Raw genomic sequence first — 23,925 nt, 5'->3', positions numbered from 1 at the left:
TCAGCTTGTCAGCTGCTTCAAGGTCGCACGGTGCCAGTGGCCTCGAACTGGCAACCTTGTGGATGTCATCTTCAGGATGGCAACCTTGTGGATGGGACCTTGTGGATGTTATCTTCAGGCAAATGGAGGCTCTACCCTCTAGACCAGACCTCCTGCACAAGCCGTCTCTCCTTACGCAGTGGGGGAATGAGTGGCGCGTCACCCTCCCTAGCAGCACCACAGCTGCTCTGCAGTGTGCCTGAAACAGCCCTGACCCCGTGTGGCCCCGCAGATAAAGCGAAGGGTAGATTCAGGAGCTATCTGTTGGGACAAATTTATCGCCCTATAGGCGAGTATCTAAGGTATGTAGCTCATCTCTCTGCTGTGAACTGAATTGCACACTCTCAGTTATGTGTTATAAGTTGTATGTAGAGCTTTGGGCTTAACACACCAGACAGCTTAAAGGTGGATTTGATTCATGGATCTCCTGCAGTGGTTCCCAACCATTTTCACTTGCGTATCCCTTGGCAGCCCATTTCCATAAATTGTACCCTTCCTATTAGCAAAATGTTGTAATTAATAGTACAAACCCTCGTCTTCTCCATATGAAAACCCAGACTTCATGTATTCATCAGAGTGTTTTCTCTTTTTATCTGTTTGAAGAACAGAAGACTCTGCCTTTGCACTGTTTTGCGCCAGAAGTGTCCTGAGAAATTCTTGGTGATTGATCACTTTCCATATTATGTTTCAGCTTTTTTAGTGTGCTGGTTTTCAGTCACTGGTGCATACATGAACTGATGACCAAAAACTAGCTATTGGTTTTATTTTAATGGTTTCTTTCTTTTCAGATTCATCATCCTGCTCCTCTTCCTCTTCATCTTCTTCTTCCCCTTCTGCTTCTTCATCTTCTATGCTGTGGTCCGATCCTACTTCTGATTCTTTCTCTAAGGGTGTTGTATCCTCTAGAGTTTCTTTAATTTTTCCTTGATCATAGTTATCCTTTCTTACGTCTTTTGGTGGTTCTTGTTCCTCTTGATCTCTTTGCAAAGTCTCCAAGAAGTTTCTCATTTTCATTCTTGATGTTATACTATATCTTTTCAGTTGAGATGTAAAGACTAATCCTTCTGGGAGTAACCATCTATATCTAACATTCTCTCTTCTCAAAAATGATGTAAGAGTCCTATATTGTAATCTCTTTTGTCTTATGCTCCATGGTATTTCCCTTAAAATTCTCACAGGATTTCCTCCAGCCGTTAATGTTTTCTCCATCAATGCTTGTTGAACCATATCTCTCACCCTTTTCTGTGTAAACTTCAACATTATTTCTCTTGGTACATTGTGAGCTTTTGCATATACAGATCTGAGTCTATACACTGCATGCAATCCACCTTCTAAAAGTTCTGTCTCAAACTCCGTTTGTTCTCCCAACCAATGAATCATCGTTGCTCTGATATCTTCTTGTTTTTCTTCTGGATAGTTCTGAACGAGGAGCATGTAGCCTGCCTGTTGAAGCTCCAGCACCATAATACTTCTTTCAAGCACTAAGTTTCGCTGATCAGCAACCTCCACGCATTGAGTGAGCTGTTCAATCTTTACCTGGTCTTTTTTTGCTTGTTCTTTCATCTTGTTGATCTCTTTCTGATTTCTATTGACCTTTTTACATGTCTCCTTCACCATCTCATCCATCTCCTTCAGTTTAAATGATAACTGGTCTAGTTTCTCAGTCAGATTTTTATCTAGATTAGAGATCTGGGTTTTCATCTGTCTGGACTCTTCGCGGATCTCTCTGAGAACATCCATAATTCCTGCTTGGTCCTCTTTCTTTCTTTCTGTACTCTTCTCAAGGGTTAACATTGTCTGAATGGAAGTACTGGTATTTGGTGAGGCTTTCTGAGCTTTTAAAGATTGTTTCCTAGAATATTCCATTGTACATTGAGATAAATAAAAATAGACAGGGCATCCAAAACAATATATCCCTACAAAATAATTTCAGTTACTCTTATACCAATAACTACCGTATCAATTCAATAAATCAAAGTCTCATTAAAGCTTACAATATTGATTTCTCAGCATTAACACTCATTAATCTCCAACACAGACAGTCTTTTTAGCATTCCTTCTTCTAGAATCTTCTTAAAGGAGACACACACACAAAAAAAAAATTTTCAAAGTTATATTTTTTCTCCACTAGATGTCTCTCTACTTCATGGCATCCTTATCCAGTGTTTGAAATGTCCCTTACAGTCTGTAGATTATTTTTCCTTACTTGTTGATTGCAGCTTAAAAAGGCAGCAAGGCCATCTCAGCAGGTCGCTCTGAATTTCCCAAAGTTATTATTTCCTTAATTAGTCTTATCTTTAGTCTTTCAAATTGTAAATCACAGCGTCTTTGATGCGGGTTTCTGAGGGAACGCCAAGCATATCTGTTCAGCTCCTCCTCTCTCCACCAAGAACAAATTCCCTCAGTCTATTAAGCAACTGTATCTTCTAAATAACCCGGTCTTCAAAGACATCAAACTGGGAGATTACTCACTCCTTGACTGAAGAATTGAGAAACGGCCCCAAACGTTTTTTCTCTTCCTTCGGAGCTGCAGTCCCAGCGATAGGGGAAGAAGGAGGGGAGAAACCAGGCTGCCTCTGCCAGAAATGGCTGACAGAGTTCCTTCGATTTGTTGCTATGAAGACAGGCTTTGCCCCGCTCCTGGGGTTGCTTTCCCCAAGAGTTAGCTAGCCTCCAGTCTCAAGCACTTTCCTGGCCTCTCCTAGCCAGAAAAAGCCCCTCCAAATCCTTGGAGGAGTTTACAAATCAGAGGGACCGATGGAGCTCTAAAAGCTGCGTCTTGTTGCCTGGTCTGTAGCTCCTCCCATTAAATTAAACAACAAAGATGTCAACCAAGAAGAGAAGTGAAAATAAAAAGGAAAAGTATAGAATGATAGCTTCAGATACCCAACTTGATATTTTATCCATAAATATTAATGGATTAAACGCACCACGAAAGAGAAAAACGATTTTTCATCAGTTAGAAAAAGAGCATAAAGATCTAATAGCAATTCAAGAAACACATATATTGAAAAAAGATTGGAAATTTTTACAAAATAAGAAGTTAGGTGAACTATTCTATACAGCAGAAACGAAAAGGAAGAAAAAAGGCTTAGCCTTATATGTTAAACCTTGGTTGAGTCCAAAATTGATTTATACAGATGAAGATGCCAGAATATTTATATAGAAATCACATATGCTGAAAAGAAATTATTGGTGGTAAATATATACGCTCCTAATGACACTCGTGAAAAATATTTTGAAAAATTACATAGAAAATTGGCTACTCTAAATGAATTTGACTTGATCTTGTTAGGTGATTTTAACTCAACGTTTGACATAAAGCTAGACAGATCGGTTAAAAGGGAAAAAAAAGGAGGTAATCTACCCAAATCATTCTTACAAATGGCAGAAGAATTTAATTTGATTGATACATGGAGAGTCCAAAATCCAGAGAAAAGGCAATATACTTATTTTTCAACACAACATAAAGTATGGTCAAGAATAGATATGTGTTGGATTACAGCAACAACAGAAGCATTTGAAGCAGAAATATTACCAAATACCTTCGCGGATCATAATCCAATTAGTTTAAAATTTAATAGATCTCGGAGGAAAGGGCTCTGGAGATTGAATGTTATTGATATGAAAGATAAAGACTTTGTGAACTTAGCTAAAGAAGAAATGAGCTGGTTCTTTAAAATAAATAATCATCCAGAAATGAAACCACAAATTATTTGGGATACAAGTAAAGCGTACTTTAGAGGAATTATGATGAAATTTTCAGTAAGGAAAAAAAGGAAGGAAATTCAACTTATCAAAGAACTAACCTTAAAATTAAAGAAGAAAGAGCAGGAGTTCCAAGAGAATCCATCTAGAGAGGAATTAGTTGCGAATATACAGAAACTTCAACATGAGATCAGAATCATACAAACGGAAGAAATGGAGAGAAAATTAAGATTAATTAAACAGAATTATTTTGAAAATGCTAATAAACCTGGAAGATGGCTGGCACACAGACTGAAAAAAGAACGACAGAGGAACTTTATAAATAGTTTGATAGATGAAAATGGAATTGAGAAATACAAAAGAAGTTAAACTTATTATTGAAATTTTTTTTCAACAATTACACAAGAAATATAATACAGATCTGGACCTGCAAATGGATTATTTATTAAAAAAACAATATGCTAAAATTGACATCAGAACAGAAACAAATTTTAGATCAAAAAATTTCCATGCAAGAACTATCAGAAGCAATCAAAAGACAGAAAAATCAGAAATCCCCCAGACCAGATGCAATTCCAGCGGAATATTATAAATTATTTGAAGAGACGATACAATTACCATTTAAGAATCTGGTTAATGATATATGGGAAACGGGAAATATTCCAGACTCGTGGACAGAAGCTTTAATTACGTTAATACATAAACAAGGAATAGAAAAGAAAGAAATTAGAAATTACAGGCCAATTTCTCTTTTGAATACAGACTACAAGGTTTTTGCATCAATATTGGCTGGAAGATTAAAGAGAGTTCTGCTGCAAATAATACACCAAGATCAAACGGGCTTTTTGCCAAAACGACACTTAAAAGATAATGTGAGAGTTATTATTAATATAATAGAATATTTTGAGGCACACTCAGAGAAAAAATTAGGATTAATTTTCGTAGATGCGCATAAAGCATTTGATAGAGTAAATTGGAACTTTATGATTCAACAAATGTACCAGATGAACTTTGGGCCAAAGTTTATAAGGGTTATAGAGAAGATATATACCAAACAAACTGCAAGAATAAAGATAAATGGTGACATAACAAGAATGATAGAAATCCAGCAGGGAACAAGACAAGGATGTCCTTTATCTCCATTACTGTTTATTTTAACTCTGGAAATATTAAATAATATAGTAAGAAGAGATGGAAGAATTGTGGGAGTGAAGGTCCAAAATGAAGAATTTAAAATTCGAGCTTATGCAGATGATCTTACTTTTATCTTGGAGAATCCAAACCAGTCTTTAAAATATTTGATAGAGAATCTGACAGAATGCGGTGAAATGGCAGGATTGAAGATAAATTATGATAAAACGAAAATATTAGTGAAAAATATGAGAAAACAAGAGAAACAGCAACTACAGGAATTTGGTATTAATATCACAAAGAAAGTTAAATATTTGGGAATTACTGTATCAGATAAATGTAGTGAGTTGATGGAAAATAATTATCTAAAGTTAATGATGGAGATTAAGAAAGACATAAAAAGATGGAATGGATTAAATATATCATTGTTGGGTAGAATAGCAACAGTTAAGTCAAATGTGCTGCCAAGAATATTATTCTTATTTCAGACAATCCCAATTTTATTAAAAAAGGTTTTCTTTCAAGATTTGAATAAAATGATGGCTAATTTCATTTGGCAAGGGAAAAAAGCTAGAATAAAGATGAAATTATTACAAGATGTTAAAGAATGAGCTGGTTTTGGAATGCCAAATTGGGAAATTTATTACTATGCGGCGGCATTAAATTGGATAAAGGATTGGGCAGAAGCTGAAAAATCTAGAGAGTTAAAATTAGAACTACACGATTTGCAGGTTGGTCCACATGCCTTTTTGATTTATGATAAAGCCAAATATCATAGTTATTTAAACAACATCTGATAAGAAGAGCATTGTTGTTTGTCTGGGAACAAATCAGATATAAAGTTTACGAGAAGATTCCAAGATGGGTGACACCGTTAGAAATTGATACTAGGCCAATGTGGTTGCGAGGTTCACGGAATAGGAGATATGATGAATTATTAGATGAGAAAGCAGATATGTACTCAAAAGAGGTATTGTGGGAGAAAGGGATTGAACTGGATTGGTTGACGGAGTTACAGATTAAAACAAGATGGTTGAAAGATAAGAAAGAACTAATCTACCCAGAGGAGACGGAATTTGATAAAATATTTTTATCAAATGAGCAAAATTATATCATTTTTTTGGATGATCAATATCTGTTGGGTATGGAAATGGAAGACGAATCGGTAAAAGAGATAATGATTATATGGGCAAAAAATATTGGACATAATATAACAATGAATAATTGGGACCAGCTTTGGAAGAGAAATATGAAGATAATTAAGGCAGTAACAATGAAAGAAAACATATACAAAATGTTTTATAGATGGTACCTGTCTCCAGATAGATTAGCAAAAATGTATCCCGGCACATGCGATAAGTGTTGGAAATGCAAAGAGGTGAAAGGTTTTTTTTATCATATGTGGTGGCTTTGCCCTAAGGCCAAAAAATTTTGGGAAAAAATATATAGAACTATTCAAATTATTTTTAATTGTGAAATACATTTCCAACCAGAACTGTTTCTCTTGAGCATTTTTCCTGAAAGTTATAATAATGATCTTAGACATATTTTGTTGTATGCAATTATTGCAGCGAGATTGGTGTATGCTAGATTGTGGAAGAACCCTGATACTCCCACTGTAGAGATGTGGATTGAGAAATTATATGAGATGGTCGAAATAGATGTGTTGACGGAAAGATTGGGAGATGGTGAAATAGAGAGAATACAGAAATTGTGGAAACCATTGTATGAGTGGTTAGATAAACAATAAGTTATTCAAGGATGATAGGTAGGGAAACATAATAGTATCGGCTATAGTTCTGCGATTTCCTGGTGTTTTTTCCCTTGTGTATTACCCTGTACATATATGTTTGTGATTTTTCCTGTACCCATGTCTTAAAGTAAGTAAATAAAAAATTAAAAATTAAAAAAAACTAGCTATTGGTGGGGCTTTCACAGCCGACTAGCTACCTCTCTTTCTGCCTTGCTGGCCCTTCTGGAGCATGACCTGCATTATGCCATTCTTTTTCAAGTACCCCTAAAGGTCCTGTTGAGTACCCCTGGGGGTACATGTATCCCAGGTTGGGAACCACTGTTTTACTGGTATGTTGTTTACAGTGCACTTACTCTGATAGTGTTTACAAAAAGGTGGTGAAGACCAGAAGTTAAAAAGAATAAAAATGTATCTTATGATCTTTTACTGTGTTTTTAATAAATTAGAGACTACAGTTCTTAGGTAACAATTAATGGTAGGTTATTTTTCAGGATCTGGCCTCAGGTAAAATCAGACAAAATTATAATCAGACACCCCCCTAAGTTCAACCCCTGACTTATCCGAGGGTCATAGAAAATTCCATTATTTTGACTCAAAACCTGCCCTCAGCTTGTCTGTGGGGTCGACTTATAGGCAAGTGTCTGCGGTGTGCTTGCTGGGTGGTGACAGCCCAATCCTGAGCTGCCTGTTGTGCAGAGCTGCAGTGGCACAGAAAATAGCTGCCGCTGCATCCAGCACACTCCAGGCAGCCACCAGCTGTTCCTTAGGAGAAGGGAACATTCGCAGTGGAGCTACTCAATTCTACAGTAACCCAAAGGTCAGTGTAGAATCAAGAGCCTCCGTGTTGGTTGGCCAGCGAAGCTCCACCAGTCCCACCCCACTCCCTCCCCCCTGCGCTCTCCCTGTCCTCCCTCCGCAGAGCACCAGTGCTACAGCCCACAAACATGCCTTATGGCATGTTTGTGACAATGCATGCCTGTGGTGAGCCAGCGCGCTGAGCTCAGAATTGCTTCATATGCTTCAAATGTATGTATTCCTGTTTTAGTAGTATAGTGTGCCGTGTTCATGGACTGTTGGACTTTGAATGAAACTAAATATTTTAATGCAAGCTTTATTGATTACATTTTCCAATGCCTGGGGGCCTTTATGTGTATGTAAAAATGATACTTACATTCAAGTTTTGTTTGGATTTTTTACATTTATAGACGCCGCATAAGAAAACTTTTTACTACTTGGAACAAATTATTTTAAAGCATAGGCTTCACCAGAACACTCTCCGAATCAAAGAAATACATGGTAAGCGATACTGTTTACTAACAGTTATGTTGGGTTGTTTTTGAAGCATTAAATGTTGACAAAATACTTACTTGCAAGCATGAAAGAAATACCAGGTTTTGCCAATGATGCTTTGACATATGGTATAGATCAGGGCTCTCCATATGGTATAGATCAGGGCTCTCCAAACCCCAGCCCATGGGCTGGATCTGGGGTTTGGGAATAGCTCTCCCCCTCCCCGTGTGAGCAATGCTTACCATTCTGCCCTGTTACTTTCAAGCTGATCCAGGCACAGAGATGCTCTGGACAGTCACATCTGCCTGGACATCCTGCTGCATAGCCTTCTGGGACTCATAAATACGACTGCCCAGAGCGTCCCTGTGCCCAGATTAGCTAGAAAGAAACGCAGCAGTGGCACTGTAAGCGCCAGTCGGGAAGGGGAGGGCTTTTTCAGGACACAGCAGTCTCCAGTTTGGAGACCACTGGTATAAATGATGGGGGGGTGCATGCATGTTTGTAATTTTCATTGAGAACTACATCTTAAAATATTCATGGTAGTTCTTTCTTGCTCTTAAATAAGCCTCTTTGTATCTGAGGAACTGATCAAAGCTACACCTGCTTAGCTTCAGCAGTGCTGTAGCTTTATGTGCTTCCAGCCTATTTGCTGGGTCCAAAGAGAGGACTACACATTTAATAATACAATTATGTTTTTAATGATGGAAAAAGCTGCCTTTCATTACACATTTATACAACAGGAAAAGTTTGATGATAAACGTAATCAATTGTGTCCTAACCTTTCCCACTGGAGTGTTCCATGGTTGGAAGTGCCTTCTGTGAACAGAAGGATCCCCTCACATTCATGGAAGTTACTTCTGACCTGCAGCACAGAAGCAGCAGCACTAAAGGTTAGGATGCAACCCAGTAAGTTGCTAATGCAAGGGAAATGCAAGAAGCTTGGGGTTTGCAGGAAGACTCTGAAGAAGATGGAGCCTTTTGTTAAAGTATCTCATGAACTACTGTGAACTCTAATCCTATGCATGTGCTTTTAGATGGCCTGGATTTCTATTATGCTTCAAAACAACATGCTCAGAAGATGGTGGACTTCCTTCAGTGTACAGTGCCTTGTAGGTAAGGATTGTTCTTGTCCTTGTAGGTAAGGATTTTCTTGATGAAACTGCATGTTTTGTGGCCTCTGTGGCTAATGAGACAGAAATAGCTTGACATTTTCTCCATAAACCCCCTTCCACTGCCCTAAGACTGTAGTCCTAAGTATACTTATTTAAGCAGTAAACCTGTGGAATGCAGTGAGACTTCCTTCTAAGTAAACATGTTTAGAATTGTGCTGTTAGGCCCCCTTAAGGGACTTTCCAAGCCTGTACCAATCGTCTGCAGCTATTATACAGAGATCTTAACACATGAAGGTGTGTTGCTACATGTGAAGATCTGTGGTTTGATATAGATAGAAAACTGTGATAGAACATATGTAGGAGGAATAAATCTGGCTTGCTCAGAAACCACTACAGAGAGATATCATTAGGACAAAGCAGCAGTTCATCCTCCCCCAGCTGTCTCACACATTTTGAGAACTGAGGACTGGTTTATGAAATGTAGCCCAAAAGTTCCGGCTTTTCATGTGGGGTTTTTTTCCTTTACCATTAGGACATTTGCAAACTTTTTATTGTTTTGAACAGATGGAATTCTTTTTAGTCTCCCAGAGATTTTTACACTTCGTTCTGATTTAGGATTTTTTTTTACTTTAGGTCTAAATCATCTCAGCGTTTAATCTCTCATGATATTCATAGCAACACTTACAACTACAAAAGCACTTTCTCTGTGGAGATCGTTCCAATATGCAAGGTACTTCTTAACTTTTGGGGTTAGGAATCACAAATAAAATGTTCTTGCCTATTACGTGGATTGTTTACTTACATATTCCCAGATCCGTTACTGTACAAGAAAGTAGTAATCAGCTCTGCATTGGAAGTATAATTATAAAATGTAATCTTTCAGTTTGCATATTCATCACTTATTCGCTATAGCACTTGCTTGTCTGTGTGAATAAACAATCCAATAGAACTCTTTGTATCGCCTGATATAATTTTTTTATTACTGTACTCTGTTGGTAGCTGTATGTCATTTCTGTCTACTCATTAAATATATGTTGAGATTTTTTCCAAAAACTGTGTTGCATTCTGTCATATTTTTAAGATGAAAGCTAGGTTATGTTTGGCAAAGATTGGGAAAATGGGCCAGAGATTTTGAGAGTTTAGTCAGTTTGCAAAGTAAATATTTATCCGGCTCCTCCTTCCTACCTGCTGGCAGTTTAGTGTTGTGGAGTCAAAACAGATTAAATTCTCTTGGAATTTCAGTCACAAAACATTTATTGTATGTCTTCAGATCTTTTGAGTTCAGCCCTTTGTGCAGGAAAAACATTTGCATATATTGAATATATTATTTAAAATATATTGAATATAAAATAGCCTTTCTCTTTTTAGCATTTTTGTAAACTTTCAAACCCTTCAAGCTAGAGGGGCAATTTAAGCTGTAAGCCCTTGGTTCTTAAACTCCTCAGGAGTTTGAGAACTGAGGTAAGTGTGTGTGGAGGTGGGTCAAAGGCAGCAGCACAATCACCAGGATCGTGCCACCGCCGGGGCTGATTTCCACTTACCTGAGCCGTCTCCTCGGGGTGTGAGGAATTCTGCAGAGGCTTCTGAAGCCTCTAAAAAAGTTTTGTTTTTTTAAAAGCCATAGGAATTCACTTCTTTTTTTTCAATCGGAAAAGAGAAGGCAGGAGCTAACTCAGGTAATTTCTAATAATTTTACTACCAAAAGGTTTAGAGCAGTGTTTCTCAAACTGTGGGTTGGGACCCACTAGGTGGGTTGTGAGACAATTTCAGGTGGGTCCCCATTCATTTCAATATTTTATTTTTAATATATTAGACTTGATGCTACCATGACATGTGACTGCATTTGGGGAAATGTTATAGACCTGTACTTTTAACAAACTACTATGTATATTCTTTTAACAATGATAGTAAAGGAAACTTACTCCTAGGTAAACGTGGGTAGGATTGCAGCCTAGGATAGTTAAAAATTTTCCTGCTTGATGACTTCACTTCCGGTCATGGCATCACTTCCGGTGGGTCCCGACAGATTCTCATTCTGTCCCGGTGGTTCCTGGTGCTAAATGTGTGAGAACCACTGGTTTAGAGAATTGGCAGAAATCTTTTTGTCTTCACTTTGCAGGACAATGTTTTATGCCTGTCTCCAAAACTGGCTCAGAGCCTTGGGAACATGAGCCAGATCTGTGTGTGCATTAGAGTAACCAGTTCCATTCACATCATTGATCCCAACACACTGCAGAGTAAGTTCTTTGCTGTTTTTTTCTTCTTAAATTCAGTCCAGTAATGTAAATAATAAACTTTCTGTATTATTTTGCTGTGTTTTATTGTTTTTGTTTTGAGTTTGTTGTATCTTCATGCTATTATGTATTGTATATTTTATGTCTTTAATTATTGTGTAGCGTGTTGGGTGATATGGAAGCAAAGGGACAGGTGGGATATAAATGTTTTAAAATAAACGAATGTGCCCTTTAGGTAAGATGTCAAGATATCCGTTTTTAAAAATGTAAACTGTAAGAAACTATGAAGGTTCACTCTCAATTCCTGTATCTTTGGTGTGGTTATATGTCTCTTATGATGAGGACAGGTGATTGGGGTGCAAACTGTTTCTGTGTAACTTTCCAATGGCTACTACTGGTATTGTAGGGGCCCTCCTTGGAATAAAGGAGGATGGTTTTCCCAGAATTTAAGTGATGGCTTTTATGGACTGCTACTGAAGTTTGGTATCATTTATCTGCAGGAAACATAAATGACAAAACACTTGTATTTGCTCAAACCTCACTGATTGAATTCCACATGGGTGCACATAATCAACATTACGGTATTGACCAGCAGTGGTGTGAAAACCCCTTTTCTTGGCTTCATCCATTGCCACTCTGGAATGTAAGAATTGTATAGAAGGAAACTTGCCCTTCTTTTGGCATGTAACATGTAAAACCACCCTTAGTAATGGGTAATTTAGACCTTCCGAGAGAGGAGTCTATCCTTGTAAAAGCTGAAGGAAAAGGATTCTTTTCTTAAGGCATCTCTCTCTCTCTCTCTCTCTCTCTCTCTCTCTGCATATTGTCAACAGCCATGTTATAAAACAAGTTCCCGCTGAAACATCGTAGCAGCAGCATCAATGCTATTAAGCTATCCCATGTGATATCTGGTTTCACAAAATCCTTGCTGAGTGAATCCTGTAAGATACTAATTCCTGAGTTCTGTTCTTGCCTTTTCAGTTGCTGAAATTGATGGAAACACTTACTGGCGTCATCCTTTCAACAGCTTGTTCCATCCAAAGCAACTGGAGGAATTTATTGTAATGGATATCAGCAGGATCCAGGAGAGAAAACAAGGTGCTGGTGCAGGCATGAAATCCAACAAAGTAAGCATTATTTATCTTTTTCTGCACCTTTATCTGCACCTATTCTGAAAGTCTTAGCAAATCTTACTTCCTGTCTTAGAATTATTTAACTCCACCATGACATACCTTTCAGTTTTTAATGTTTTTTTTCCTTCTTTTTTTCAAAGCATACACTTTCTGAAGCCTGGGTTCAGAAAACATCGGAACTAAATACAGACCATCAGTATTTCTGTCGCACTCACCTGGGGCATCTTCTGAATCCTGGAGATCTTGTACTGGGGTTTGTAGTGTTATCCGCTGGTTCCGTTTGTTCAGTGCTTCTATATGGGTGGGTGGGTTATGAATGTGTCACATTCTACATGTAACAGATTTTCCCAAATGAGATCAACTTAAGTCCTGAGAGACGTGGGAAGCCTTTCTGAGGAAATGTGAGAGCTGCTGTACAGGGCAGGTGGGATTTCTTGATTTATTCTGCAGTTCTAGTTATATGGATGGGACTGGAATTTAAAAGGAAGAGGAGAAGCTTAAGGAGATCTTGGGTGGTCATTCAGAATTTCATAGAGCAGTGAGGAATATTTATGCCCATCATTCCCCTAATCTAATGTTACGTACAGAAGACATGATGGGAAGGAGGTACCAATCCCAAATAAAGGCTGTTTAGTAAGAAGTTTAAATGTATGGAACTCTGATATATTGTCACAAGCACAGAGTATCTTGGTGGGTGACAGAGGATCTTAAACTGAGAGCACAAGCCACAACACTCATTCTGCCAACACAGACCCCTGTGCCAACCCAGCAGTGTTGCAAAAGTGCCATAAAGCACATTTGCAGCTGCTCAAGAGCTGGGCACGCCTGTATGTGGGCCCGCACCAGCTCCTGGAGGCTAGATCCAGCCCCAGATGGGGTAAGTTTGCACTGGCTAAGGCAAGGCTAGCATGGAGGAGGGAGAGAGTGGCAGGAGGGCAGAACAGAGGCAGGCAGGGGGAGAGTGGACCAAGAGTTAGATCACACTTGGGAGGAAGCGGGATCACCTGCAGCAGTGCAGGACAAATCCTAAACCCTGCTCCCAGCCCAATCAGCCTTATACTGATTACTACTCAGATTTGTGCCAGTGAAATTGCTGGCACAGATCCAGTAGTCCCATTGGGGTGGCTGGGCCTTTACTCGGGGGTAAGGGGAAATGTATCCCCTTACCCTGAGGTGATCTCCATCACCTCTTAACCTCTGCTGAATTCAGCACAGGCCAGTTGGCTTGCCTGTTCCAGTGCAGGTTAGAACCAGGCTGTGAGTCTTTACAGTGAACACCATAGTAAACTAAAGATAAAATTCACCTGGTACTAGCTTCATGCTCGTCCATCTAGGAAGGTTTTGTGACATTTCTAAAAGCTATTTTATGTCCTGTTCTGCTTTGCTGTCACTCACAGAAAATGATGCAATTAATACTAACTGTGTTCTTCATATCTTTGTTCTAGTTTTGACTTGGCCAATTGCAACCTAAATGATGAATTTGCAAATAAGATGAACCCTCATAATCTTCCTGATGTGGTAAGTTTCTGACACCTCTGTACAAGCAACTTTACAGATCAAGAATATTTACTTAAATGAGATCATGGCCAGGTTCAGAGATAGAACTAAACCATGGTTTAGTATTAGAAGCAAAAGTCTTTGAATGTGCTTTGGAAAGAGGTTGAAAGCCCCCCCCCCCCAGCATTTAGAATAAATAGCTGTTGTATCTTAATTCAACTGGTGTGTTCAGAATCACAGTTAGGCTGGGTTTTCGTGTAATTAGTAATAGTAATTTCGTATTACTATTACTAGCACAGCCCTCAGGCTTATAGGGTGTTTGTCTCCCATGTCACACATGAGGGGAGATGTTCAACTTCCATTTGTGGTTTAAAACAAACCAGGATTTTTGTTGTGGCAAATCCTAGTACTAACCACAATTTAGAAACAAGTCACAATTTAGAAACAAACTGGGATTCATAGTGTGGTGGTATTCCGTTTCATTGATACTGCTAAATTAAATGTCTGCTATTTTCCTTTTCACTCTCCTGCTTTTCATGGATTTGTCTTTATTCACTTTTTTAAAAATAGGATTACTCAACTCCATAATATTTCTTTGATACCTTTTTTTCTGAGGCCAGATGGTTTTCCAGCCCCCCCTTTTTTGTCATGTGAAATTTAGTACCACTTAAATGCCACTTGTTACCCAAATAGATACAGAGATTATGCGGTAGTTAAGAGTATGGGCAATGAATCTTGCAGTTCCTGGTTCAAAACATGCTTCATGAACTGACTGTGTGACAACCTCCATCTCCTCTTCCTAGTCAGCTATGTGGGACCAATACAGTGGCGTACCTGGGGGGGACAAGGGGTGCAAATGCCCCAGGTGCTGCACTGACTGGAGCTTGGAGGAGTGGCTCTGTGACCCGCTCCCCCCTGGAGTACGCCAAGAACTGTGCCGACAGTGGCTGCAGGAGCACAGCCACTGTTGGTGTGGTTCCATGCCGCTCTGAGGTCCACTCTCCTCTCCTTCTCCGGTCTCCTCTCCTTCCCTTTCTTTCTCAGGTCAGCAAGGAACCACACACCGAGAGTGGCTGTGTGCCTGCAGCCATTCTCTGCATGGTTCCCAGCTGAGTCTGAGGGCTGTCCCCCATTTCCTCCCCTTTAAGGAAAGGGGAGGAGAGGAGGGCAGCCCTCAAAGCAGTGGAAAGTGATGCACATTTCCTTCCAATTTTGGAGGAGGCACGCCCACTTCTTGCTCCGATGGAGCCTTTTTCACCACTTCTAAGCAGTGCAAAACACTTCATCAGAGCTTTTTGATGCTGGAAGTGGCACCCAAGGTAGAGGTGAGTGCTGCTTCCAGGACGTGGGTGGTGCATGCCTCCTGGGCACTACTTCCATTGGAGCCTGGGCTGCCTCCTTCCTTCTCCCTATTTTCAAAGGGGAAGGCAACCTCATGGAAGTTATTGCGGTGATGATGACATCGCCACAATTATTTCCAGATCGGGCTGGGTGCGGCAGAGGTGGCCTTGGGTGGAGAAAAGCCCAGGACCGCCCCTGGATCAATAATGCTGGTCTGCCATATAGAACTTCTGTAAGGTACTGTGTATGAAGCATTTTTAAAAGTGGGACATAAATATTTAGTAGCAGTGGAAGGCATGCCCCCTTCATTCTGCACTGGAGATTATCAGTGGCAGTTTCTATGCTGCTTTCATATGATCAGTTATAATTCTGTATTTGCAGTTGCGAATGCTTCAGGGCATACATGCATACTTCAGGTACTCTGTGGGTAGTATGTCTGACCTGCTACCTGTACCCTCCCTCTTCTGTAGGTTTTGATCAAGAAATGCTATGACCGCACAAAACGCCAGCGTCGCAGGAACTGGAAACTGAAAGAATTAGAAAGAGACAGAGAAGGCATGGACACTGGCGATGAAAGGTGCAGGTTCTTTCTGTATCTTGTTTGTTCCACCCTTCTTTAATTGGTTTATGCTTTTGTGAGCAAATAAGGTTGCAGAGAAAATAACTATCATTTGGATTTTATGTATATAGTTCACACCAGCACTGAAAGTCATGCCTGATAGACGTTTGCGCTTTTGCAGTGGCTATGAGGTTCCTGGTAGGTGTGCCCTGAAGAGGTTTTTTTCTCAGAATGCATTGGGTTTTCAATAAATAGTGTATTTTCTGTGCACCTAAATGGTCCTGCCTGCTGTTGCTGCTTTGGTTCATTTGTTCTCAGCTACAGGTTGATAGTGGTGCATACCTCTTAAAAATGCTGAGACCATGAAACAAATATATTGCACCGTATCCAAACCCCCTTCCCAGACCTGATGAGACTGCATGGATCAACATGGACTCATACTAGCGATATAACTGGCACTGGTCTTAGTTCTGATGCAGCTGCTGGGGCTTACTCCAAAGCCTACTCCAAAGATTTGTCTCCTTACCCTGAGTAGACATCCAGCAGCCAAAAATTCCCTGCAGGATATAGCGGTAGCTGCACCAGCACTGCCAAATCATCGCACCAAGATTTAAGATTGGGCTGTGAAGATTTTCCTCTCCACTTAAAGACGGGTCACAGTTGCCAATCTTCTTTTTGCTGTGTGTCTAAGGGCGCAATCCTAACCAACTTTCAAGCACTGGTGTAGATGTGCCAGTGGGGCATGTGCTTGCATCCTGCAGTTGGGGGGCAGTCACAGAGGTCTCCTCAAGGTAAGGCAATGTTTGTTCCCTTAACTTGGAGTTGCATTGCCCTTATGTCAGTGCTAGAAAGTTGGTTAGGATTGTGGCCTAATAGTGACAGAGGGTATGGTGGGGAATTCAATCAGGAAAATTGTGCAGACTAAAAACTGTCAAGAGATGCAGTCACAGATCTCCTGTATCACATCTGTTTTGGGTTTCCAGAGAATTCTCAAGATTGATTGTCCTTTTGCATCCTGTAAGTGTTCATCTTCAATTGGAGTTGAATCTTAGTTTATGTAGTAGTTGTAGGACTGACTTTCAGGAAAAAAAAAATTTTGGTTTGTGTGTACTCTTGTTTACACGTTATATGGATATAGTACTTAAAATTTAAATAATTCCTAGGCACATAGTTGAATCACTGATTTTATTTCCAATGTGATTCTTTTATAGACAATATCAGGACTTCTTGGAAGATCTTGAAGAAGATGAAGCAATTAGGAAAAATATCAATATTTATAAAAGTAAGTTAAAAACAGCCTGAAACAGCTGAACTCTTTTTTTTTTTTTTACATATTGTAATACCCAGAAATATAGCACTTCTGTAGTGGTGTTTGGCATGCAGCATAGATTCCAGTACTGTGGAGTCAGTCTAAAGCAATTTTGGGTGGAGTCAGAGGTTTTGTGTATCAACTCGACAACTTTACTAGTTTATAATAGTTGGCATACCATTATTGAGCAGATGATAATCTGAAAAAGCAGGGCTGTGGAGTCAGTAGACAAAACCTCCAATCCCACAGCCCTACTGGATTCGCATGGGGTTATTTTAATAGAGGAGGAGTGTCCCATGCAAATCCAGCAGGACAGAGCCATGCACATACAAGGTAGGAGTTTCTACACACTCAAAGGATGTTCTTGGTATGCCCCCCCCCCCCCACAATGTAGTTTGTTAATTTAATACACAAAATGCAAAGCAAATGCAGTCCTATGAGGTCTGAGCATTGCCCTCAGACAGGCAAAGAATGTTGGGGGCAGCTGAACACCAGTTGTGAGCAGGGAGGAAAAAATGATTTAGGGCCCAATCCTAACAAGTGCACACTGGCCTACTGCCAGCACGCACTGTTGCAAACATGACATAAGGTATGTTTGCAGGCCCTAGTGCTGGTGGAGCACCAGAGCTCTGCCATTCGCACAGACTGCCAGGCAGCAGAGAGGTAGGTGGGGGGAGGTGAGGGGGAGGCATGCTGGGGTGGGGGAGGTTGGGCGGAGGCATGCCAGGGAGATTGGAGTGTGAGGGAGGCGGGACAGGTGGAGCTTCACTCCACTGAATCCTGAGCCTCTGTGTCAGGATGTCCACATGGAGGCTCTTCACTTTACACCGACCTTTGGGTTGTCATAGAATTTAGTAGCCCCATTGCAGGGAAGGGGTCAGAAGTCCCATTCTCCGGAGGAGGCGGCAGCAGTGGCTGCCTGAGGTGTGCTGGATGTAGCAGCAGCCATTTTCGGTGCTGCTGCAGCCTTGTGCACCAAGCAGCTCAGCAGCTGTTAGTTCCTTGCAGCCTTTATAGTATTCTGGAAAGAAGGTGGTGTGCTCTCTGTCCTCCAGAATGCTTTCAGATTCTAAGGGCTTTGGCACTTTAACCTGCCAAGGGGTGGAGGTAGGGTCATAATTTAGAATGAATTATCCTCACCTAATTAATCTCTAATTCTGTGATTACCTGAACCTAATTAATCACCCCTCCACACTGAAAGAGGGACAAAAGTAGGGTTGTGGTATGCATGCTGTGTGTTGAGCATCCTTACCCCAATTGTGTGTGTGTGTGTGTGTGTAGAGCATCCTCTCCCACCCCCATACACTGCAGGAAGGGCAGGAAGTCTTATTCCTTGCAGAGTACTGCTCCTTTTCCGGTTGAGATAACAGTATCCTGTTTACCACTGAAGTTTCCTGTTTACTTCAGCAGTCAGAGTTCAGTAGATTTGCACTATAGAAAGAAGGATTTTCCAATTCTTTCCCTCATGCACACAATTTCTTACAGGTTTCCATCTTGTTCTTCTTATTAGAAAGTAGAGTGCCCCTTGCCAGCCAGCACAGCAGTGAAATGGTGTTCCTCAGAGAAAATGGCATGGTTTCTTCCTAGACATTCCTAGTATGCTGGAAAAAGTTCTAGAATCTTTAAAACAAAAAAGATGGGTGGTAACCCGAATATTAGAAGGTGGAGGGCTTATACGTATGCACTGTTTTCATGCCACACAGGCAACATGAATGCAGAGCACTTGCAGCACAATCCTGTGCATGCTTATTCGGAAGTAATTTCCACTGAGTTCAGTGGGTCTTGTTCCTAGGTAAGTGTGCATAAGTTTGTGCTGTTAGTGTACCTGGGCGTTAGTGGAAATTGAGGTAATAGGTGCTCACTGTCAGGGTATACTTGTACACTATATAAAGGATCTTTTGAGGATACTTGGCTAAGGTTAAAGCTTTACAGCAAGCTGCTCACCTAGTCCCAACTCTGAGGAGTGAAGCTATTTTGCTGTAGGGTGAGATAAAAGTTTTCTAGCCAAGTGGAGGAGGGAGAAACAAATGTGTGGGGGGAACCCCCACAGTATTTTGTTGTGGGCTCCCCCTATATATTAATATACAAGTCTATTAGAAAGTATAGAAAGTCTATACATTCTATAAAATATGCAGTTTATACAATATATAGTTCATGAAAGATGCAGCATTTTGTCATTGTATGTTTATTGTGGCGATATATTTGAAGCTCTTACATCATCTTTTCGTGTGTTAGATACAGTCATTCCAGTGGAGAGTGATACAGATGATGAGGGCATTCCCCGGATCAGTCTTGCTGAGATGTTGGAGGATCTACAGATATCTCAAGATGCTACTGGTGGAGAAGGAGCTGATATGTTGACGGAATGAACTGATTTTGTTAATAGGATTATTTTTCTTCCTAAAAGAAAGATAGTCACTGCAGAAATCTGTGAGAGGCAATTATGCAGACTGGAGATTGATTTAAAGTTCTGAAAATATATTTGACTGGAAAGTACAATTAATGATGATAAGTAATTGGAAAAAGTATCAAACCCTAATGGTGTTTAGAATATTTTGTGACTTTTTTGAAAATTTAAACTCATGTCTAAGTTTGTGTTTCAAGATTTTTCCAAAGTTAAGTCACTTGCTGTCTAATTTATGCTTTGGCAATAGCAATATCTTTATTCATCACTATAAAACACTCTGTCAGTGCAAGATTAAGCACTGGGCCTGTGTATTCAAGGCCACACCTGATAAGGCTAAAAAATCTTCTGACATAACACTATTATTATTATTATTAACAGTATTTATATACCGCTTTTCAACTAAAAGTTCACAAAGCGGTTTACACTACTGCTATGACAGAGGTACAAATATTAAACAAGAGTTCTGAAACGGTGTGAAACTATATTAATCTAAGCAGGAAAGAATGTGAAATGGTTATTATTAATGGATCAAATATTGGTCACACCGTTCCCTGGGTTCTGCCTTCTTCATCTTCACAGCAGCCCTGTTTTCTTGGAGATAAATTTAGACTTAAGAGAGTGCTACCTTGATCTGCAGATCCATAACTGTGGCACCACTCCTGAGAAGGCTTTTGTCACCATCCCCCGAACTTGGGAGAAAGGTGGCACTTGCAGAAAAGCCCCCTCATGACCTAAGAGGGCAGGCCGGAATATGTGGGTGAAGGCCAGTCCCTTAGATAATCTAGCCCCAAACTGTGAAGGGATTTAAAGGTCAAAACTAGCCTTGAATTGGGCCAGGAAACGAATGGGCAGCCAATGCAGTCGCCAAAGCACCAGTTCTACAGAATCAAACCGCCTAGCTCCAGTAACCAAGCTGGCTGCTGCATTCTACACTAGTTGCAGCTTGCGAACCATTTTCAGGAGCAGCTCCATGTAGAGCACATTACAGTAATCCAATCTTGAACTCAAGGGCACAGACTACTGTGGTCAGGTCCGATCAACTCAAGTAGGGTCACAGCTAGCGCACCTGCCGGAGCTGAGCAAACACACCCCTGGCCACCACTGTCACTTGGCTCTCTGAAAGCTGTGAATCCAGGAGCACACCGAAACTGCACACCTGCTCCTGCAGGGGGGGTGCAATCCCACTCAGAGCAGGCGCATGACTCAGTACCTGCATTGATGATTTCCTGACCAAAAGGACTTCTGTCTTTTCTGGATTCAATCTTAACCTATTGGCCCTCATCCAGACCCCAGCTGCCTCCATTTGTCACTGATTTCCACAGCCTTCCACAGCCTCCCTGGAATGAGATGGTAAGGAGAGATAGAGCTGGGTATCATCAGCATGTTGGTGACACCCCACTCCAAATCCCCATTTGATCCCCCTCAGCGGTCTCATGTAGATGTTAAAAACCATGGGGGACAGAATAGAACCCTGTGGCACCCCACATTGTAAAGGCCAAGATGCTGAACAGGAGTCCCGCAGCATTACCCACCTGGGACTTGTCAGCCAAAAAGGAGCAGAACCACTGCAAAGCAGTGCCCCCAATCCCTAGCTCCACCAGACAACTCAGAAGGATACCATGGTCAATAGTATCAGAAGCCGCTGAGAGGTCCAAGAGAACCAACAAGGACACACTTCTCCAGCTAGTCCTTGGTGAAGATCATCCAACAAGGCAACCAAGGCTGTCTGTCCCAAAGCCTGGTCTGAAGCTGGACTAGAAGGGGTGTAGATAATCCATCTCACCTAGGACCCTCGAGCTGAGATGCCACCACCCACTCAATCACCTTACCCAAGAAAAGGTTAGATACTAGTTGGTAGTTGTTTAGATTGGTGGAGTCAAAAGAAGTTTTTTTTCAGGACAGGGCGCACAATTGCAATCTTCAGGATGCTAGGCGTCACTCCCTTCTGCAAGGCTGAAATTACAATGTGTTCCACCCAAGTGGCCAGTCCAGCCCTAGCAGATTGAATTAGCCATGCTGGGCAAGGGTCAAGCAGGCATGATGATGGTCTCAAACTCCAGAGGACCCTATCCACATCCTCGGGCCGTAACAGTTGAAAAGAATCCATAATAATGGAATGGACAGATGCCATAGAGACAACTTATGTTTGCGTTATAGTATAGAAACTGTCAGGAAGCATTCCTGTTGTGCCTTCCCACTTTTCTTTTTCCCAGCTGGTATTTCAGCCACTGCAGTCTTGTCCTCCTTATTGAATTACCTTGTACAGAAGCACAACTATTGAAATGTTTGTGTAGGCTAGCTATAAATTAAGCAATGAGATGTCACAATGCTTATTTACAATGCAGTATTGTGCAGGTAAAAGATATAACACTGATATAGGGTGGTGTGAGTGAAGGCAGTATAGGAAGGCTTGGGGCCAAACTAGACATGACTTAGAAGTTCTGTGGTTGGAACTCCCACTGAATTTTGCTCTCAAGAGCAACTGCACAAGATCCTAATTAGGATAAATCTACAATGCAGGGAGAAAGGGTAGAACCCAAGTTGCTTCCCCAGCTTGAATCTCCTCCATGAGTTGCTGTAAATTTCCTTTCATAGCTATAATAGCCGCTGGGGGATTTTTAAGCCAGGGCATGTACTTGGAAGCAAAAGGTCAACCCCCTCCCTGCACCACATCAGGGACCTAGGTTGTTGCTTTTCAGAAAAGAAAAAAAATTATGGAACATTGAAACTGGAACGCCCATGCCATATCTAGCATGTTGCTTAAAACTAGTTGCTCATCTTTTGATTTTATTAGAACAGGTTTATTCAACTTTTATGGACCTGACTGCTACTTGCATTATGGGAACAATGCAGTTACCACACTCCCATGGTTGCTGATCTAGCCTCTGACATCAGTATTCAGTTCTTTGCCCTTGAATCCAACCCCTCCCATGTTGTTCCTGTATTCGCAGAGCAGTGAAGGATAAAGCCATGAAGAACTGGCAGCAACTACAATCCTCCCATAACACACAAATCAGGCCAGTATCCATCTTGACGTGGACAACTTTCTTTGCCCAAGGTTGGCCGATATCCTATTAAGACCCCTTTTATATCTTCCCCCCCTTTTCATTTCCCACTATGCAGTTTTAGGAATAGTCTGTTCTTCATTTATCAAGCAATTTCCCTGGTCTTCATATAAGGCAGTTCTCCAGCAAAGCCTTTACAAGATGGCCCAGTGTTCAATTTACCTGCAGCACTACTGCTAGTTGGAACACTGCTGCTCCATCAGTTCCGCCTCCCGCTCACTCCACTCCCTCTCCCGGAACGCCTCCTTTCCCATCTCCATTGTTCAGACTGACAATTCTGTTTACTCCATCTTGTAGAGTAGACGTTCATGAACAGTGGGGGCAGTTGCCTTCAGGTCTGCTTTATTTTTATTAGAATCAGTGTAATCTACCAGTGTGTGAAACATAGAGCAAGAGTGCATATTTACCACCTTTTAACTCAGTTATCCCTTAGTTCTGGTTATGTGCTCTTTGCTGAATACTAAGAAGTTGCAGGATCAGACCAAGTTCCACTGATTTCATCCTTTTTTGTAGCAGTTCTAGCAACCAGCAGATATTAAGTGAATTTGACTTGAGGTGGTCCATGGTCTACTGCCTATTCCTGGTGTGTGGTGCCTGGCATGCTGATTCGACGTCACTGCTAAATTTGCTGGCTATGGATATCTGCCTCACAGTCCAATCCTGAGCTGCCCGGGGCACAGGGCTGCAGCGGCCACCACATCCAGTGTGCTCCAGGCAGCTGCTGGCAGCTCCTCAGGAGAAGGGGACTTCCATCCACTTCCCTAGGGTAAAGCAAGTAGCCCCACAGTGGGGCTACTCAATTCTCCACTGTTCCAAAGGTTGGTAGAGAATCAGGCAGTGAGCCCACCATGGAGGCTCTGGATCTGGTGGGTTAAGCTCCATCAGTTCCGCCTCCCTCTCACTCCGCTCCCTCCCCCGAAACGCCTCCTTCTCTCCCTGTCTCCCCTCTGGCTCCCCCTGCCCCAGAACGCCTAACCGCTGCTCTGAGTCCGTGCAACGGCCGAGTGGTGGAGCTCCAGCGCTTGCCCAGCGTGGTTCTGAAAACTGAATACAGGTAGAACCTATTTATCCACATTAGTTCTGTTCCATGACTCAGCATTGTGCTGAGTCCATAGAGCAAATAGGCTGCAGCCTGACACTTTGAGTTGGAAGGAAACTAAGGCAGCTGTTCTCAATTCCCTCCCCTCCGTACTCAGCCCTCCTGTTGCCAGCTGTCCTGCTTCTTTCACAGTTGGAATGGTGAGCTTGCTTGGGAAGCCTCTGTTTCCTAGGCGGCCTTCCAACAGCACTGCAGATTCTTCTCCTCCTCCTCTTTGCTGCTGCTGCTCCTGCAACCCTCCCAACCAT

At 41.3% G+C, this 23,925-nt stretch overlaps 1 protein-coding gene across 4 annotated transcripts in view; it reads left to right on the top strand.

Annotated features, from left to right (window-relative positions):
• Nucleotides 1-19,982, top strand: part of NMD3 (NMD3 ribosome export adaptor) — a 34,311-nt gene extending 14,329 nt beyond the window's left edge. For all 4 annotated transcript variants that reach the window (XM_066620492.1, XM_066620489.1, XM_066620491.1 and 1 more), the window contains 10 exons: nucleotides 7,837-7,927; nucleotides 8,956-9,034; nucleotides 9,667-9,763; nucleotides 11,153-11,270; nucleotides 12,249-12,394; nucleotides 12,541-12,653; nucleotides 13,846-13,918; nucleotides 15,709-15,815; nucleotides 17,009-17,079; nucleotides 19,342-19,982. In XM_066620492.1, coding sequence (XP_066476589.1) covers nucleotides 7,837-7,927; nucleotides 8,956-9,034; nucleotides 9,667-9,763; nucleotides 11,153-11,270; nucleotides 12,249-12,394; nucleotides 12,541-12,653; nucleotides 13,846-13,918; nucleotides 15,709-15,815; nucleotides 17,009-17,079; nucleotides 19,342-19,475 — 1,029 coding nt within the window. In that variant the 3' untranslated portion in view covers nucleotides 19,476-19,982. The remainder of the gene's footprint in view (nucleotides 1-7,836; nucleotides 7,928-8,955; nucleotides 9,035-9,666; nucleotides 9,764-11,152; nucleotides 11,271-12,248; nucleotides 12,395-12,540; nucleotides 12,654-13,845; nucleotides 13,919-15,708; nucleotides 15,816-17,008; nucleotides 17,080-19,341) is intronic.
• Nucleotides 19,983-23,925: the final 3,943 nt, after the last annotated feature.

This window comes from Tiliqua scincoides, chromosome 3, assembly GCF_035046505.1.
Source record: "Tiliqua scincoides isolate rTilSci1 chromosome 3, rTilSci1.hap2, whole genome shotgun sequence".
NCBI lineage: Eukaryota > Metazoa > Chordata > Lepidosauria > Squamata > Scincidae > Tiliqua > Tiliqua scincoides.
Note: the sequence above shows the minus strand (reverse complement) of the source record. Positions and strands in the feature narration are given on the sequence as shown.